The following is a 20298-nucleotide window of genomic DNA, read 5'->3' as shown; positions in this document are numbered from 1 at the left end:
CAGCTTATTCAGCTGCTAAACATTTGAATTTTAGAAATGTTGAACTATTCTTTAGCTTTCAAGCCAAAAGTGATCAAAGATTCAAACCAATCTATATTAACACCGACAGAGTGAAGGACTGCAGAAAGGCAACTGCAAAACCAGTAAGTAAACACTGAAAATGGCTGATAGAAAGATAGATCTGTCACTCTCCTTGCTGATTGATCTACAACTGAGCGCATACATCAGATTTGGGCAGGACAGTAATTTTATATCCTCATGGATTGTATTTTCTAAAAGGACAACCTACCCTAAATTCTCAATTACTGAGAGACAATCTTCATTCATTGATATATGTGCTTTCCATAACCAACAATGTATAACTTTTCATGAGTGATGTACCTGAATACTTGGATGCTAATATCTAAACTGCATTCTTAAATTTACTCACCTAAATATCGGTTAATGCTCATTATGCACTATATGTATCTTATCACTTTAAAAACAAACTTTATATTTGTGGATAATTAAGCACTATACCCAGATGTACAGACACTTTTCTTGGCCTGTGTATTATGTAATTTTAACATTAGCTTTAATAATTTTTTTAAATTTCTTTGCTGACGTAGAGTTGGAAGCGGACACAGCTGATGGTATCGCAAAGGAAATAAGAACAGTTTTAGGAACTTTAGGGATCATGGTAGAAGATAAAAACTGGTTGGTTTGAATTTAGATGGCATAACAGTGAATGCAGGCTGTGTAACAGGAGTGTTCTCTAATTGATCAGCAATGTAACAACGAAACAGCGTTAACCGGGATGTGAGGCGTTACTGTTTATCTTTGTCATAGGTTTCACCCCCACTTGGAGCTGTTGGGTTCCAATATGGGGACCTGCATGGATTTATCTAAACTTAAATTCTAGTTTAGATCTGGTAAAAGCTGCCACCACCCAATAGCGTACGTGTATTGGGACACAGACCTTCCCCAAACTTCCCCTGGGGAACACAGATTCAATCTCCCTGAATCTCTACACACAGGGAAGCAGCCCACTTCCCCCATCCCTCTCTTCTAGCCACTCTGGAGAGATTCACACCGATTCAACCCTGTGAATCAACCTCAGGAGGAACTCACTCTTCCCCCCTCCCCTTCCCTTGAATTTCCACAAGAGAAGGAATTAACCAAGTCCAAAGAAAATAATTTATTAAAGAAAGAAAAAAGTACACTCTCTCTGTATTACCAAGATGCAAAAATACAGGGTCTAAACTTATCAATCTCTGGAGAGAATCCCCCCTCCTTTCTTTCTCAGTAAAAGCAATAACAGTACAGAATTAAAGAAATTCTATAGCAAAACACAGAATTGCAAATACAGAAATAAAAGTATAAGAATACTAGTTCCTTGCTAATACTCACTAGCTTGAATAGAAGAATTTATTGCAGAAACCTGGGAGGACTTGATTAAGATGTCTGGACTCTCTTAACTCCCAAGAGAGACACTCTAACACAAAGAACAGGAAAAAAAAAAACTTCCCTCCACAGGGATTTGAAATTATCTTGTCCCTGATTGGTCCTCTGGTTAGGTGTTCACAGGTACTGCCTGTTAACCCCTAACTAACTGTTTATGACAATCTTCCAAACCTCGCACTCCTTTCCCAGACAGAACTCTCACTGAGCTCAGTACAACTTGTACCATGACAGAGGTTGAGTAAAGACTACATGGCAGATTTAAACAGACTTAGTGAGGATCCGTGAAATGGGAGCACCCAGTTTCGGACATGATGCATTTTCTTCAGGCTTTTTGATGAACACCTTGTATGATAAATATAAAATTAAAGAATTAAAGTTAGCTTAAATTTGGTTAAGGAGAAATATATATGTATGTTGTAACGACAGCACCAATCAGCAAGTAAAATAAGGCAGTGAGAATAATAAGCAGTACGGCTGTCAAGTGATTAAAAAAATTATTCGTGATTAATTGCGCTTTTAAACAAAAATACTATTTATATAAATATTTTTGGATGTTTTCCACATTTTCAAATATACCAATTTCAATTACAACACAGAATACAAAGTGTACAGTTCTCACTTTATATTTTTATTATAAATATTTGCACTGTAAAAATAAAAAATAGTATTTTAATTCACTTAATACAAGTACTGCAGTGCAATCTCTGCATCATGAAAGTTGAACTTACAAATGAAGAATTACGTAAAAAAAACTGCATTCAAAAACAAAAATTTAAATCTTTAGAGCCTACAAGTCCACTCAGTCCTACTTCTTGTTCAGCCAATCGCTCAGACAAACAAGTTTGTTTACATTTGCAGGAGATAATACTGCCCGCTTCTTGTTTACGTCACCTGAAAGTGTTGTAGCCGGTGTTGCAAAATGTGCTAAAGATTCATATGCCCTGTTCATGCTTCAATCACTATTCCAGAGGACATGCATCTATGCTGATGATGGGTTCTGTTTGATAACAATCGAAAGCAGTGCAGACCGACACATGTTCATTTTCATCATCTGAGTCAGATGCCACCAGCAGAAAGTTGATTTTCTTTTTTGGTGGTTCAAGTTCTGTAGTTTCCACATCAGTGTTTTGCTCTTTTTAGACTTCTGAAAACATGCTCCACACCCCAAACTGATCAGATTTTGAAAGGCACTTCAGATTCTTAAATCTTGGGTCGAGTGCTGTACTAATCTTTAGAAATCTCACATTGGTACCTTCTTTGCGTTTTGTCAAATCGGCAGTGAAAAAAAGTGTTCCTAAGACGGACAACATGCTGTGTCATCATCCATGAAATATGACAGAATGCAGGTAAAACACAGCAGGAGACATACAATTCTCCAAGGAGTTCAGTCACAAGTTTAATTGACACTTTTGTTAAAAAAAAAAAAAAAAAGTGTCATCAGCATGAAAGCATGTCCTCTGGAATGGTGGCCAAGCATGAAGTGGCATACGAATGTTTGGCATACCTGGCAACGTAAATAACTTGCAATGGCAGCTACAAAAGTGCCATGCAAACATCTATCATCACTTTCAGGTGACATTGTAAAGAAGAAGCGGGCAGCAGTATCTCCCGTAAATGTAAACAAATTTGTTTCTTTTAGCAATTGGCTGCACAAGAAGTAGGACTGAATAGATTTGTAGGCTCTAAAGTTTTACATTGTTTTGTTTTAGAGTGCAGTTATGTAACAAAAAAGAAATCTACATTTGTAAGTTGCACTTTCAGGATAAAGAGATTGCACTACAGTACTTGTATGAGGTGAATTAAAAAATACTATTTATCATTTTTACAGTGCAAATATTTGCACTAAAAATATAAAGTGAGTACTGTACACTTTGTATTCTGTGTTATAATTGAAATAAATATATTTGAAAATGTAGAAAAACATCCAAAATATTTAATAAATTTCAATTGGTATTCTATTGTTTAACAGTGCGATTAAATCTGCGATTAATTAGTTAGTTAAAAAGTTAACTGTGATTAATCAATAGCCCTAATAAGCAGTATTACTTGTAGTGTGGGAAGGATGTATGGTTTCAAAAGTAACTAATAAAATAAAGAGCTGTGTGATGAAGCGGGGAATTTGTTTGTATGAATGCTGTATGTGACTCAAGTTTCCTCTACGTGCATGTTTAATGAGGTGGTAGGAAAGGGTGTTTATTGACGCAGAGGATCAAGTGTGTGGTTCCGCATAGCAGCCTGGACCCAGACAGCCTGGACACTTTGTAACTTAGCAACTGATCGCCCGAAGGCCTACTCCATCTTGCGAGCCAGCCAGTTTTGACCAGTGGAAAAACTAAGGGCTGAAGAGACACACCCCAGGTGATCGGTTTGTCCAGAAAAGACAAAGGCCAGAGGAGGGGCCCTGGAAGTGATATAGTGTGGGCCACTGGAAGGAGTGGTCACTTCTGGACTGGGACAAAGAGCAGCCTGAGCCCACCTGGATGTTGGAAAGTCCTATTTGGACTATGCTGAGACTTTCTATGCTCAAGGTCCCTCGGAACTTTCTGTGCTGTGTTCCAGATGTGCAATACACTCTTCTTGTTTAACTTGGGGTAGAGTCATTCCAGTCTAGAAGTCAGGGTTGCAGTGCTCCCTCTGGGTGTGGAGGCCCCCCAAGCGGGTCCAGAGCGAGTGGACTCTCAGAGGAGGACTCACAGAGACAGACAGGCCTGTTGAAGGCTCAGAGGTGTAGTTCCAGAAGGCAGTGAACCCTAGGGCTAAGCCCTGAGAGAGTGACACTCCAGAGAAGGGCTGTCACACAGACAGTGAGGAGCTGAAAGAGCACTGTCCCTGTGATTCGGTGACAAGCTGCAGCAACAAGACAAAGAAAAAGTGTCTTAAAAGAAACAAGCCCAAACCTCCCCACTGTTCTGCTGGTAAGCAAGGAGAGGGACAGGAGAAGATAAGAAAGGAAAAGCCTTTGTGTTAGGATATAGATATTCAGGCCTGTCTGTAAAGGCCTTTACTTTAAGAATTTAGGTGTATTCTTATCACCTAGCTAGTTATAGAGATATAAAGGAAAGAATCAAAATCACTGTCAGTGTAAGGGCCTTCTCTTACTGTGACAGTCTGAGGCCTGGTTCTTAGGCTAAGGCCTTCAGCTAAGTAGCAGAGGCAGCCATAAACTGGGAAGTGTATGGTCACATCCTCACATTCCAAACTAGTCACACTGAAATAAGGTGCTATTGGGCTGTTAGGAATACAATCCTGTCCTGGTATTCCTATCACCACCAGAGAAAGGGAAGAGCCTAGAAGATATAAAAGGAAACTTAGTTTGATAGCATCCTGTCTGGCAAGAACTCACTTATCAATAGCTGGGATGTGAAATCCTCATTTCTGTATTGCTCTAATCACTGTAGTCTCCACTTCTCTATTGTTTGTCTGTATAATCTCTGTCTGGTTCTGTGATTGTTTCTGTCTGCTGTATAATTAATTTTGTTGGGTGTAAACCAATTAAGGTGGTGGGATACAATTGGTTAAATAATCATGTTACAATATTAGGACTGGTTAGTTAAATTTCAGTAAAATGACTGGTTAAGGTATAGCTAAGCAGAACACAAGTTTTACTATATAGTCTGCAGTCAATCAGGAAGTAAGGGGGAGAATGGGGATCATGTTTTGCCAAGGGGGGGAAATGGGAACAGGAACAGGGACACAGGCAAGGCTCTGTGGTGTCAGAGCTGGGAAGGGGAACACAAAGGAAGGAAACTGGAATCATGTTTGCTGGAAGTTCACCCCAATAAACATCAAATTGTTTGCGCCTTCAAACTTCGGGTATTGTTGCTCTCTGTTCATGCGAGAAGGACCAGGGAAGTGAGAGGGTGAAGGAATAAGCCCCCTAACACTTGGGAAGAAAGGAGGCTGTAAAACTTATCTGGATTAAGACTGGAAATAAGGTGAATTGTCTCAAGCTGGTTTTTAGCTGAAGTCAGTAATTGGCAGTGACATCGCTTGTTTGTTAAAGTGTATAAAAAAGTAAACTCCTAAAGGGTTCATTGCTAATACCTGCCTGTTCACACTGTAACCAGGAGCTCTCCAGCAGACCAGGCAATCCCAGAATAGACAGAGGTACCCAGCATGGACTGACCGGAAAGTCTTGGATCTGATCGGTGTGTGGGGCGATGAGTCTGTGCTTTCGGAGCTGCGCTCCAACAAACGGAATGCGAAGACCTACGAGAAGGTCTCCAAAGCCATGACAGGCAGAGGATACCGCCGGGATGCAATGCAGTGCCGCGTGAAAGTCAAGGAGCTGAGACAAGGCTACCATAAAATCAAAGTGGCAAACGGACGCTCCGGAGCCCAGCCCCATACATGCCGCTTCTACGAGGCACTGCATGCCATTCTTGGTGGGTCTGCCACCACTGCCCCACCAGTGTGCGTGGACTCTGACGAAGGGATAGTGTCGACGGCCAGTTCCTCGTCGACGTTCGCAGATGGGGAAGATGAGGAAGGAGATGAGGAGGGGGAGGCAGTCGACAGCGCTTACAACGCTGATTTCCCCGACAGCCAGGATCTCTTCATCACCCTCACTGAGATCCCCTACCAACCCTCCGCAGCCGTTACCACGGACCCTGAATCAGGAGAAGGATCAGTCGGTAAGTGCTTTAAACATGTAAACTTTTATTATTAATGGAACAGGAAAATAGACTAGGCGAACAGAAGGTCTACATGCAGGGGAATGGAACAGGAATCTTACGCGGACATCTCCACGAAGCTCTCCTGGAGGTAGTCGAAAAGCCTATGGAGGAGGTTCCTGGGGAGAGCTGGCTTATTGGGTGCTCCGAGGTAGCACACTTTTCCACGCCACGCTCTCAGCTGGTACTCCGGGACCAGTGCCTTGACTAGCATCGCAGCATAGGGCCCTGGCTTGTGCTGGCTTTCATTCAGCATGCGCTCCCTGTCTCTCCGTGACACCCTCCTCAGGGTGATCTCGCGCACAGACTCCTGCATAGAAGTAGAGTGATTTGTGTACTATTACTATTGGTAGTGCTTCACTGTTCCTTAGAACAAGAAGCGTCACTTTAGAGCCACGTGCTGGAGGCTACAGAGTGGCAGCATACAGGGATCTTTTCCAAGGGAAAACCGTGAGGGGGTGGAACAGGGGCAGAGTTTATGCTTTCAGGATTGCCTGCAGGAAGAGGACAGAGCTGGACATTGACTTTTAAGCAGCCAAAAGCCTTTGGCTTACCATGCCTGGCTGCTCCACAGATTCAGCTTTCCTGCCCCGCTTGTCTGGTCTGCAGTGCAATACCCCAGGCAATGAAAACGAATGCAGAGAAATCGAACTTTCCCTGAGTGAGTGCTCAGGAGATAGGTGCTGTCCATGGTCTGGTTCACAGGCAATGAGTAGACTATGTTTCATTTTTAAGAAAAGGCATCTTTGTAAGCAGTTCACTCCCTTTTCCCCCTCACACAGCTGCAACAGTATCCCGACCTGCTCCACCATGCCCCTCACAGAGGCTGGCGCAGATTAGGCGTCATAAGAAAAGGACCCGGGACGAGATGTTTGCAGAACTTATGGGCTGCTCCAGAGCAGAAGCAGACCAGCAGAGCCAGTGGAGGGAGAACCTCACACAGCAGCAGCGCTCACAGCGCGAACGGGAGGACAGATGGCGTCAGGAGGACCAGCAGGCGACTCAAACGCTGCTTGGACTACTGAGGGAGCAAACGGACACGCTCAGGCGCCTTGTTGATGTTCTGCAGGACTGCAGGCAGGAGGACAGAGCCCCCCTGCACTGTGTCTGCAACCACCCTCCCCCGCCACACACTCCAATACCCACCTCTCCCAGAATAACAAGAAGGAGGGGTACCAAGGGCCGTGAAAACTGTCACTGCACCACAGCGGACTGCTAAATTACCCAAAAGTTCTCACTCCCTAGATTTTGAAAAGTTCTCACCTTTACTGTGTTGTCGAGTATTAAAAGTAGTTTGCTGTTAATTACTGTTTCTGTCATGTTTATTTGCTGAAGACTTTCTGTGAAGGGGGGGGAAGAGAGGTTTGGTAATTGCATAGGACAATCACCATGAACAGGGTACAGACATGGGGGCAGGATCAACAGCAGGTTACTCACTGAGTGCAGTCACTAGGCACCCTGGTCAGTCTGTGAGGTGTTTTTAATGTTCTGTTCATAGGCGGCAGGTGCCCTGCTCCAGGTATACTTGGAGGTGGGTCTCTCCCCCGGCCCAGCCTGGATCAGGCCCTGGCCCACGCGGGTCTCCCCCTGTCCCGTCAATTCCCTGCCTGGAGCAGGTCCCAGTGCCCACCTGCCACCCCTCCCCCAGCGTGTCGTCCCCCCCCCGCGCTGCGTCCCTGACAGTAGAGCGGCTACCGGCACAAATGCTGTCTGCTGCCCCAGGGTACTAGCGCCTGCCATCCACAAATGGCAAGGCAGGTTGCCATCACCCTGCCCTTCTACCGTTGCCCTGAGCCTCCACAATGCCCCAAACCCTCAGCCACAGCCCGCAACCCCCTACGCCTCCTCTCCCTTCCCACACACCCCTCACCCCTTCCTACGCCCCCACCCCCAGCCCTGAGGCTGCACCCAAACTCCATCCCAAAGCCTACACCCCTCACCCCTTCCTGCACACCCACCTGTAACCGTCCTCCCCACAGAGACCGCTGTAGGAGCAGTAGGCTATCATTCCTAGAGTCTACAAGCGGTCTCTACATCACTGCACACCCTACCCACCACAGTCCGCGTCCCTGTTTCAACCCTTTGACGCGAAATCATTATTAAAGAAAAGGTTTTTAAAATAACAATGCTCCATTACCTTTATTTTTACACGTGTGTTGGAAGGGGGCAAACGGGGTATGAGACTGCAGAGGAGAGTCAACAGTAAATGGGTAAAGAAACAGGGGCAGGTTCAGCTTCTCTGTAAAGCAACTGGACAGTCATAGGTTACCCTGCTCTCTGAGGAACCTAGCTTTCAAAACCTCCCGGATGCACAGCGCTTCCCGCTGGGATATTCTCTCGGCACGGGTGTCTGGCTGAGCGTAACCTGCAACCAGGCGATTTGCCTCAACCTCCCATCCCGCCATAAAGGTCTCCCCCTTGCTCTCACAGAGATTGTTATTGCAGCTTGCTGTGTGCTCCACAATGGGGATATTGGTTTCGCTGAGATCCGAGCGAGTCAGTAAGCTCCGCCATCTCCCCTTGAGACCTCCGAAAGCACACTCCACCACCATTCTGCACTTGCTCAGCCGGTAGTTGAAGAGTTCCTTCTCACTGTCCAAGGCGCCTGTATAGGGCTTCATGAGCCAGGGCATTAGCGGGTAGGCTGGGTCCCCGAGGATCACTGTAGGCATCTGCACATCCCCAACAGTTATTTTGTGGTCCGGGAAGAAACTACCTGCCTGGAGGCGTTTAAAGAGACCAGAGTTCCTGAACACACGCGCGTCATGAACCTTGCCCGGCCACCCGACATTGATGTTGGTAAAGCGTCCCCTATGGTCCACCAGTGCTTGCAGCACCATTGAAAAGTAGCCCTTTCGGTTAATGTACTGGCTGGCCTGGTGGTCCGGTCCCAGGATAGGGATGTGAGTCCCATCTATAGCCCCACCGCAGTTTGGGAATCCCATGGCGGCGAAGCCAGCTATGACGACCTGGACGTTTCCCAGGGTCACTACCTTCGAGAGCAGGAGTTCAACGACTGCGTTGGCTACTTGCATCACAGCAACCCCCACGGTAGATTTGCCCACGCCAAAGTGGTTCGCTATTGACTGGTAGCTGTCTGGCGTGGCAAGTTTCCAGAGGGCTATGGCCACTCACTTCTGCACAGTCAGGGCTGCTCGCATCCTGGTGTCCTTGCGCTTCAGGGCAGGGGACAGCAAGTCACACAGTTCAAGGAAAGTGCCCTTACGCATCCTGAAGTTTAGCAGCCACTGTGATTCATCCCAGACCTGCAGCACTATGCGGTCCCACCAGTCCGTGCTTGTTTCCTGGGCCCAGAATTGCTGTCCCATAGCATGAACATGACCCAGTGCCACCATGATCTCCACGGCGTGGCGTCCCGTGCTTTCTGACAGGTCTGTGCCAGTCTGAGACTTCATGTCCTCACCGCGCTGCCGTTGCCTCCTCGCCCGATTTCTCAGCATCTGACTGTTGAAGAGGTGTACGATAAGGTGCGAGGAGTTGACAACGGCCATAAGTGCAGCGATGATCGCAGCGGGTTCCATGATCGCAGTGGAGTGCTGTGGCGTCCGCGCTGTCACTTATAACAGGAAAAGTGCGCGAACTGATTTCCCGCTGGCGGGAGTGATGGTTGAATGCTGACAGTTACCAAGGACCACCCTCGACACAGTTTCCCCCCCCAGCATGCATTGGGGGGAAATCCCAGAATTCCAATGGGCAGCGGGGAGTGCCGGAACTGTGGGATAGCTTCCCGCAGTGCACTGCTTCCAAAGTCGACGTTTGCCCCGTTACTGTGGACTCACACAGTCGAATTAGTGTATTTAGTGTGGATACACAAATTCGACTTCATAAGGTCGATTCCACAAATTCAACTTAAGTTGATTCGAAATAGTCTTGTAGTGTAGACATACCCTTACAGACACAAACTTTCCACATGTTGAAGTTCAATGGCACTATTTATATGCATAAAGGTAAAAAAAGGTAATAATTGGAGATATACCAATCTCCTAGAAGTGGAACGGACCTTGAAAGGTCATCGAGTCCAGTCCCCTGCCTTCCCTAGCAGGACCAATTTTTGCCCCAGATCCCTAAGTGGCCTCCTCAAGGATTGAACTCACAACCCTGGGTTTAGCAGGCCAATGCTCAAACCACTGAGCTATCATGATTTTCGGGAGCATGCCATAACTTAACTTTTAAACTTGAGCACAGATCTAATTAAAAGGAAGGGAAACAACCTGAAATAAATGTGTTAGTCTCTAAGGTGCCACAAGTACTCTTGTTCTTTTTGTGGATACAGACTAACACAGCTGCTACTCTGAAACCAGAAGTTAGGAATTAAAATATTTAGTAACAAAGCAGACCAAACAGTAGATGGTGCTATAGTTGCATGTCTTATGAAATCAAGTGTTCAAATGCTCTTCTACTTAAAAGTCTTATACAGATTTTTTTTTTTTTTAATCTGTATAATGCTAGTGCCAGGAGAGTCTAAACAGCCTATAATCTCCAGCACCAATCCTGCAAACATTTGCACATGCCTTTAAATCAAAGGTACTATCGCTTGGCATTAAGTACACCTCTACCTCGATATAACGCTGTCCTTGGGAGCCAAAAAATCTTACCGTGTTATAGGTTATATCGAACTTGCTTTGATCCACCGGAGTGCGCAGCCCCGCCCATCCCGGAGCACTGCTTTACCATGTTATATCCGAATTTGTGTTATATCTGGTCACGTTATATCGAGGTAGAGATGTACATGCATAAGTGTCTGCAGAACCCTGCCTAAACAGACAATAAGTTGAGAAAGCCAATTTCTCCAATTCATCAGGAGGCTTCAGAAGAGTGTTTCTTTGGACAATAAGGCTATATTATGTTGAGGCCTCTGGTTAATTAGAGTCAGATTCCAAAATCTACTTCCAATGAAAGTTGAGGATTTAATGTACTACTTTAAAAAGCAAAGCAATTATGCATATTAGTCTATATCCATGTCTATACAGGATTATTTAAAGCTAAACAGGGATAATACAATTTCTTGTCATTTGGTAAATTGCAACAAATATTGTACAAACAATGGCACTGAAATAAGTACTTCTAAATGAAAAGCGTCAAGAAAATCACCCCATGGTACAATTGTTTTATTTGTAGACTTGGCAAGAACTAGAGCTTTCCTTGGCTGGCTAGATATCACGCCTGCCTTGTTTAGGACAAATTTCCAGCATGTTTGCGTGACTTCAAGAGTTGAACTTCTAAAACTAATATCAGGTTGCCTTAATGAAGCCAGAGGAGATTATAGTTATTTACCCATAAAATTTAGCTAGAAAGTGGAGTACAAAGAACAGGTTTTGCCTGACCTGCTCATAGAGGTTGGGATACTGAATAGGTGAACAATATATAAATCACACTTTCACTTTGGCAAGATTTAACATTGCACTGGTATCATTGTGGAATGCACTGGAATAAAGCTGAAGCCAGTTTAAAACAGCCTATGTAGTTTGTAAGTGAAGAGGGAAGACTTGCCAGCTCCAGTGGTTTTTGTGGACATTACTGTATAAATAAGGGAATTCTTGTACAATTCTAAGAAAGGCTATGTGCACAATGGATGGAATTGTTAGCTCTGAAATTAATTCGCATTTAACATTTCAGTATTTAATATAATTAGTTGGAGGCTTCCACCACTTCTCTTTTAAAGCAGAAGATTTTGGAAAACTCGTTTTTTTTAGTTGTAATTTGGTTTAGCTCTGCTAGCATTTCAAGTTCTGTCCACAGAAAGTGAGTAACTGCATAGTTGGACAAGAGAGTTTATGACCCCTGGAGTTACTGCTCAATTCTGTTCCCTCTGCTGGTTGTCTCACCGAACATTAGCAATTCCCCACAGCTCTTCCAGAGGAAGGAGTCATTTAATAGCACCCAGCAGTGTACATGCCGGGGACAATTCCGACCGTAAGGCCCCAATCCTGCAAACCCTTGCGCATAACTGTCACCCACCCGCACCGACGCTTTCCGGCCCGGGGTGTAGGTGGGAAGGTGGCTCTGACAAGCGAGGCCCAGGGGAGGCAGAGCCCGCCCGGGGAAGCGCATGGTAATGGCAGAGGAATGACGCTGACACGTCCCCGCCCCCCGGCTCACTCGCTTCACGCCCACCCCAGTCCCGGCACCAGCTCACACGCTAGGCTCGGCCGCCGCCGCCGACCTTCCCAGGCGGCTCCCGTACAGCGCCGAGCCCGGGGCGCCAGGCCGGGCGCTGCCCGCGGGCAGGGTCAGAGGCGCCGGGCGGGGAGGGAAGCCCCTCAGTGAGGGCGGGGGGGGGGAGGTGTGTGATCCACCGGGTCTCCCGCCCCGCTTACCTGAGCCGCGCCCGGGCGGAGACGCCGAAGAACCGGCCCGGTGTCCGGGCAGCAACGTTGTCCCCGCCCGGCCTTCCCCGGGACGCGGCCAGGAGCCAGCGGCGGGAGGAGGCCGCGGCGGCCCGCAGGAGACTAGCGGTGCCCGGAGCAGCCATGGCAGGGGCGGGCAGGAACGGAGCGCAACCGACCCCGCCCACGGCGAGTAAAGTCCACCCGCTTATACAACCGGCACAAGCTACGGCTATTCCCCAAGGCACTTACGTCTTCTGCGGGGTGTAGTCCTCGCTCCACTGGTAAGTGACTGTGGACGGTTGGTACGCAAAATGCGCAGAGCAGTCTCCTCCTTCTGTGCGGAGGATACGCAATGTCCGTAGAGCCGTCTTCTAGTCTACAGCTGCGGTTACGTAAATTGCGTAGTGTGTCCTTGCTTGAAGCAGTGGAGGGTGTTAGGCTGTATCCCAGGTTCCAGGCGCCCTGCCTGCTGCTGCGGCCCCCTCTCCAACCCCGCCCTAAGCCCCCTACCTACTGCCTGAACTCCCCTATCCGCTGCTCCAGCCCCCCGTGCTCCAGTCACCTCTCTGGCTGCCCCCACATGCAGCCCTCCAATGCCCCTACCTACTGTTGCAGGTTGCAGCCCCCACTGCTTCTCTCTGGCCACTGCGCATTACCTCTATGAGCCCAGCTCTCAGGAGCTGGCTTCTCAGTCCCTTGGCCCCAGATCCCCTGTCACTGGGTTTGCAGAGGCTGACAGTCCTCTTTACTCTCCATTCTTCCAGGGGTGACTGGTTAACATAAGAACATAAGAAAGGCGGTACCGGGTCAGACCAAAGGTCCATCTAGCCCAGTATCTGTCTACCGACAGTGGCCAATGCCAGGTGCCCCTGAGGGAGTGAACCTAACAGGCAATGATCAAGTGATCTCTCTCCTGCCATCCATCTCCATCCTCTGACGAACAGAGGCTAGGGACACCATTCTTACCCATCCTGGCTAATAGCCATTTATGGACTTAGCCACCATGAATTTGTCCAGTCCCCTTTTAAACATTGTTATAGTCCTAGCCTTCACAACCTCCTCAGGTAAGGAGTTCCACAAGTTGACTGTGCGCATGTGAAGAACTTCCTTTTATTTGTTTTAAACCTGCTGCCTATTAATTTCATTTGGTGACCCCTAGTTCTTGTATTATGGGAATAAGTAAATAACTTTTCCTTATCCACTTTCTCAACATCACTCATGATTTTATATACCTCTATCATGTTCCCCCTTAGTCTTCTTTTCCAAACTGAAGAGTCCTAGCCTCTTTAATCTTTCCTCATATGGGACCCTCTCTAAACCCCTAATCATTTTAGTTGCTCTTTTCTGAACCTTTTCTAGTGCTAGAATATCTTTTTGAGGTGAGGAGACCACATCTGTACACAGTATTCGAGATGTGGGCGTACCATGGATTTATATAAGGGCAATAATATATTCTCAGTCTTATTCTCTATCCCCTTTTTAATGATTCCTAACATCCTGTTTGCTTTTTTGACCGCCTCTGCACACTGCGTGGACATCTTCAGAGAACTATCCACGATAACTCCAAGATCTTTTCCTGACTCGTTGTAGTTAAATTAGCCCCATCATGTTGTATGTATAGTTGGGGTTATTTTTTCCAATGTGCATTACTTTACATTTATCCACATTAAATTTCATTTGCCATTTTGTTGCCCAATCACTTAGTTTTGTGAGATCTTTTTGAAGTTCTTCACAATCTGCTTTGGTCTTAACTATCTTGAGCAGTTTAGTATCATCTGCAAACTTTGCCACCTCACTGTTTACCCCTTTCTCCAGATCATTTATGAATAAATTGAATAGGATTGGTCCTAGGACTGACCCTTGGGGAACACCACTAGTTACCCCTCTCCATTCTGAGAATTTACCATTAATTCCTACCCTTTGTTCCCTGTCCTTTAACCAGTTCTCAATCCATGAAAGGACCTTTCCTTTTATCCCATGACAGCTTAATTTACGTAAGAGCCTTTGGTGAGGACCTTGTCAAAGGCTTTCTGAAATCTAAGTACACTATGTCCACCGGATCCCCCTTGTCCACATGTTTGTTGACCCCTTCAAAGAACTCTAATAGATTAGTAAGACACAATTTCCCTTTACAGAAACCATGTTGACTATTGCTCAAGAGTTTATGTTTTTCTATGTGTCTGACAATTTTATTCTTTACTATTGTTTCAACTAATTTGCCCGGTACCGACGTTAGACTTACCGGTCTGTAATTGCCTGGATCACCCCTAGAGCCCTTTTTAAATATTGGTGTTACATTAGCTAACTTCCAGTCATTGGGTACCGAAGCCGATTTAAAGGACAGGTTACAAACCTTAGTTAATAGTTCCGCAACTTCACATTTGAGTTCTTTGAGAACTCTTGGGTGAATGCCATCTGGTCCCGGTGACTTGTTAATGTTGAGTTTATCAATTAATTCCAAAACCTCCTCTAGTGACACTTCAATCTGTGACAGTTCCTCAGATTTGTCACCTACAAAAGCCAGCTCAGGTTTGGGAATCTCCCTAACATCCTCAGCCGTGAAGACTGAAGCAAAGAATCCATTTAGTTTCTCCGCAATGACTTTATCATCTTTAAGCGCTCCTTTTGTATTTTCATCGTCAAGGGGCCCCACTGGTTGTTTAGCAGGCTTCCTGCTTCTGATGTACTTAAAAAACATTTTGTTATTACCTTTGGAGTTTTTGGCTAGCCGTTCTTCAAACTCCTCTTTGGCTTTTCTTATTACACTCTTGCACTTAAGTTGGCAGTGTTTGTGCTCCTTTCTATTTGCCTCACTAGGATTTGACTTCCACTTTTAAAGGAAGTCTTTTATCTCTCACTGCTTCTTTTACATGGTTGTTAAGCCACGGTGGCTCTTTTTTAGTTCTTTTACTGTTTTTCTTAATTTGGGGTATACATTGAAGTTGGGCCTCTATTATGGTGTCTTTAAAAGGGCCCACGCAACTTGCAGGGATTTCACTTTAGTCACTGTACCTTTTAACTTTTGTCTAACTAACCCCCTCATTTTTGTATAGTTCCCCCTTTTGAAATTAAAGGCCACAGTGTTGGGCAGTTGAGATGTTCTTCCCACCACAGGGATGTTGAATGCTATTGTATTATGGTCACTATTTCCAAGCGGTCCTGCTATAGTTACCTCTTGGACCAGCTCCTGCGCTCCACTCAGGATTAAATCTAGAGTCGCCTCTCCCCTTGTGGGTTCCCGTACCAGCTGCTCCATGAAGCAGTCATTTAAAGTATCGAGAAATTTTATCTCTGCATTTCGTCCTGAAGTGAAATGTTCCCAGTCAATATGGGGATAATTGAAATCCCCCACTATTATTGGGTTCTTAATTTTGATAGCCTCTCTAATTTCCCTTAGCATTTCATCATCACTATTACTGTCCTGGTCAGGTGGTCGATTGCCCCATTTCCAGTATGCAGCAGGACCCTTACCATCCCCTGGATCTAACACGTCAGTTACCCTTTCCCTCCTGGGGCCGGATCCTAGCAAACTGACCTCAGCTCTGTTCCTGTCTTTTATAGGAAGGGCACCAGGCAAGCCCCAGCCTCAGGAGACCAGTCTCCTGTACTCAGTCTGATAAAACTTTTCCTACCATCGTGTAATCTTATTATGGCAAGGGCTCGCAGAACCCCAGCTGAGAACCACAGTTAAACATAGTTCTTTATTTTTGCTTGTGAGGAAACTTTTAGTCTTGGAAGAAAATGCTGTGGTGGTGTTTATCTCTTGCAGTTTCTATAGGAGATCAGTGGCAAGCATCACGGGAACTTGCTGTCTGCCTTAGTATCTCCAGCTAGAGTCAATTATTGAGGCAGAGTTGTTCCATGGGCTTTGATGTTGGAACTGAAATACTTGGAAGAGGGGATTGCCTGTATGCCATTTGTGACCACTTCTATTCCAGGATTGGCGTATATTTGTGAATAAAACAAGTTACACTAAGAATATTCTCATACTCTTTCTCCTCCCGGGTGGAAGTCAACCAGCAAAACCCCTGAGATCTGATTCCACTCAGCAAAGGAATGACAATACATGCCATATGAACAATGATATAACAGAATGTTAAAAGTGAACTCTGAAAAGTAGTTCCTTGCAGGGGCGGCTCTAGACATTTCGCCGCCCCAAGCATGGCGGCATGCCGCGGGGGGCGATCTGCTGGTCACCGGTCCCGCGGCTCCGGTGGACCTCCCGCGGCTCCACCGCTTGGCGTGCTGGGGCCTGAAGCCGCCCCTGGTTCCTTGTATGGTCCTCTAATCTAGGGCAGTGTTTTTCAACCTTTTTGATACCTGCGACCAGCTTGCTGCCTTCCTAAACTGTGTCAGGGAGATCTCAGGGACTGGTGCTGGTCCATGGACTGGTCATTGAGAAATAGTGATCTGGGAAGCAGCAAGTCAGTATTAGTCTAACTGAGCTGATTCTCATTAAATATGTGCAGAAGATGTTTAGAAAAAGTGCTGTGCATTAGTGACTTCCCCTACCATGCAAGAGGTTTGCATCTCCACCAGGGGGCATAGCAGCCAAGAAAGGGATATGCCTTGCTTATAACACCCCTAAACAGTATTTTACATTTCAGAGGTAGTGTATGGAGTAAAAATGTTCAAGAAATAGAAAATGAAAGACTTATAATGGTTAAATAGTATATTTTTTCATATGAGAACTGTGGGTGGAGAAAACTGGCAAGAAAATCTCCTTCAAGGAATACAGCCTGCATGTAGTGGAAATGTCACTTTGAGATATTCCAACACATTGCCATTAATATAGCTGTGCTTTGGTCAGAAGCTACTACTTGTAATTTAAAAAACCCAGCACTTTTATGGTTATTTATTAGTGAATAAAGTCACAAATGCTATCATTACATAACCCAATATATGTATATTTTTAGAAATAGAGCTCATTTATGAAGCACTCAGGTGTCTGAAGATCCATTCAAAACAATACACCCATAACTACCTAATTGTGGAAACTGTTGCCGGCACAGAGTGCCCGTGGACAGCAACAGCGGGGTTCGTTGCCTGGTGTGCTTCGCTCCAATAAACACACCAAGGTGGAGAAGCAGACAAAGTTTATTTGAGATCTCAAAGCGGGATGCTAGGAGACAGACACGTCTCAAATCAAGCACACAACTTCAGGCAGCTTTTCTCTTTTTATGCATAACTTTAACTAAGCCTCTTCTATTCCCCCCCACTCTCCCTCTCCCCCCACCTTTCATTGCAGTTGCAATTACATTAAGCAGTTAAGTCATACTTGGCAGCAACCAGTCTAGTTCGTTAGTAACTCTTCTGTGAACCGTTATCTTGTCTTACTTTCTTTGATCTGTTATTTTGCCCCTTAGCCAGGAGCAAGCAGGCCTCATTATAGCAGGCCTCATTATTACCTTCTGGTACAGGTGTTGCAACTGATATCTAGCTGTTACACATTCCATTCTCTGTTGCTGGCCTGTTAGGTCGATTAAAGTTCAAATATGGACGGGCTTTGGTTAGACATGGAATAACTTTGGTTCATTCAGGCCTAGTGCAGAAAGGCTTCATTGACACTTGTGGTCTTCCACCCTCCCGAGTTACCTAGTTACCTAGATTTATGCCTAATGACACTAACAATACTCTAATAAAAATTTATAAAACCAACTGTAGGGTCAGCACTAAGTACACAGACACTTGGGACACTGTACAGACTTGCAGTTTACAGGTCAGCTAGGCTGTCCCATCAGCTATGTAATTGGAACAGGAGGTAACTTGGGGTTGACTCCTTCCCTCTGCCATCTTGGGATCATGCACACTGTATCAGCATATTAAATGGTGGTTCTTGCAGTACTGCCAACTCTTGCAACATCTAGTGTGTGTTTTCTTAAAGCTCCAGCTCTTGGAGTCTGGGATCATGTGTGAGAACTTTAACTGTTTAAAGAAAAGTAGCTTTCTAGGCCTAATGGCTGTGGGTAAAGAAGCTTGAAAATGTGAATTATACAGGCTCAAACCAGAAGCAAAGTAAAGAGAACTCAAAGTCTGTTTTTAAAATGTAATGATTTTTTTAAGCCAGTCTCATGACTTTCTGGTGTCTGACTCACGATTTTTGAACTCTTGGGGTTGGCAATACTGTATTTGGCTCTTGACTTTACCCAAACCCCCTCCATTTAGGGCAAGATTAAGAACAGCTGAGGGGTATGCCCCTTGCCATACAAGCCGGGCTGTCTCATGCCTGTCTGAGCCCTCTACTGGAAACTCAGACTGAGAACTGCATCTTGGCATTTGAAGCACATTTGTTCTTGTGGCACTGCACTTCCTTTACCTCACTGGGTCCAGCATTTCCTCCTCTAGCAGTGGGAGGGCCTGGAGTCAATCAGTCCCACTCCAGAGTTTTTTTTCTATTTCTCACTTGTTGTCATAAACAGATAGTTAAGGGTTAATGTCTCTTTTACCTGTAAAGGGTTAAGAAGCTCAGGTAACCTGGCTGACACCTGACCAGAGGACCAATAAGGGGACAAGATACTTTCAAATCTTGGTGGAGGGAAGTCTTTTGTTTGTGCTCTTTGTTTTGAGGGTTGTTCGTTCTCGGGACTGAGAGGGACCAGACATCAATCCAGGCTCTCCAAATCTTTCTGAATCAGTCTTTCATGTTTCAAACTTGTAAGTAGCACAGGCAAGGCATGTTAGTCTTATGTTTGTTTTCTCAACCTGTAAATGTTCCTTTTTGCTGAGAGGATTTTATCTCTGTTTGCTGTAACTTTGAACCTAAGGCTAGAGGGGTTTTCTCTGTGCTATATAAATCTAAGTACCCTGTAAAGTATTTTCCATCCTGATTTTACAGAGATGATTTTTACCTTTCTTTTTCTTTAATTAAAAGTTTTTTCTTTTTAAGAACCTGATTGATTTTTTCTTTCTTGTTTTAAGATCCCAGGGAATTGGGTCTGGACTCACCAGGAGTTGGTGGGGGAAAGGAGGGGGAATGGTTAATTTCTCCTTGTGTTAAGATCCAAGGGGTTGGATCGGTATCACCAGGGACTTGGTGGAAGAGCCTCAAGGCTATCCAGGGAGGGGAAAGTTTTGGGGGGACAGGGAGTGTGCCAGACACTGGATTTCTGGCTGGTGGCAGAGTTACCAGATCTAAGCTAGGAATTAAGCTTAGAAGAGTCCATGCAGGTCCCCACATCTGTACCCTAAAGTTCAGAGTGGGGGAGGAAACCTTGACACTTGTATTTATTTTTCAATATTTACAAGATGGGCCTCAGGGTAGGCTCAAGCAGTACTCTTCAGCCAAGCAAAGAAACAAATTCATAACACAAAAGGGGAATACTTCTTCCTGCCCCCTCTCTGGGGTGTTGCTTTGTTATGCTGGCTTCTGGATGCCAATCCTTCCCCAGTCAGTGAGCTTCGTAGCTTCCCCTATATGGAGAAGAGAAGCCTTTTTTCCCTGCTGCCACTTGTCTTTCATCTCTCCTCCCTGTTGCCAGGTGGGGGGGAGTTTACAGGTCACAGGCAGCCCTTAATTGGACTCAGTTGCCCCTAGCTGACCTAAGATAACCTCTTTTCAGTTAATAGGAAAAGGGCCTTCACCATTCTAGGGCTGATATACCTGACTTCCACAACTCTGATAGCGGTCTGGTCTGACTTTGTCACATTTTATATTTCTCTCTAGCATTTATGTGTGATGTTGATCTATGCCAAGCTGACACCGCGAGGGCCCAATCTCTGCAGCATGTCTCATCTTGCTGGAGTGTTTCAGCAGCTGCTTCTAATATTTCTCAACCACTTGGCAAACCCCCAGACAGTGGTAAAACACTGCTTTAAATTTATTGTATTTGCTT

The 20298-nt window shown here is 45.5% G+C and overlaps 2 protein-coding genes across 5 annotated transcripts in view; one reads left to right on the top strand and one right to left on the bottom strand.

Annotated features, from left to right (window-relative positions):
- Positions 1–12638, bottom strand: part of FDX1 (ferredoxin 1) — a 39564-nt gene extending 26926 nt beyond the window's left edge. For 3 of the 4 annotated variants that reach the window (XR_005591084.1, XM_039513209.1, XM_039513231.1), the window contains exon 1: positions 12455–12638. Coding sequence is in view for 3 of the 4 variants with exons in the window: in XM_039513209.1 (XP_039369143.1) it covers positions 12455–12609 (155 nt within the window). In the remaining variant the exon portion in view is untranslated. The remainder of the gene's footprint in view (positions 1–12454) is intronic. The other variant, XM_039513219.1, reaches the window with a different exon arrangement.
- Positions 12615–20298, top strand: part of RDX (radixin) — a 125957-nt gene continuing 118273 nt past the window's right edge. The window contains exon 1 of the mRNA XM_039513182.1: positions 12615–12747. The gene's annotated coding sequence lies outside the window, so the exon portion shown is untranslated. The remainder of the gene's footprint in view (positions 12748–20298) is intronic.

The sequence above is a fragment of the Mauremys reevesii genome, linkage group 1 (assembly GCF_016161935.1).
Source record: "Mauremys reevesii isolate NIE-2019 linkage group 1, ASM1616193v1, whole genome shotgun sequence".
Taxonomy (NCBI): Eukaryota; Metazoa; Chordata; order Testudines; family Geoemydidae; genus Mauremys; species Mauremys reevesii.
Note: the sequence above shows the minus strand (reverse complement) of the source record. Positions and strands in the feature narration are given on the sequence as shown.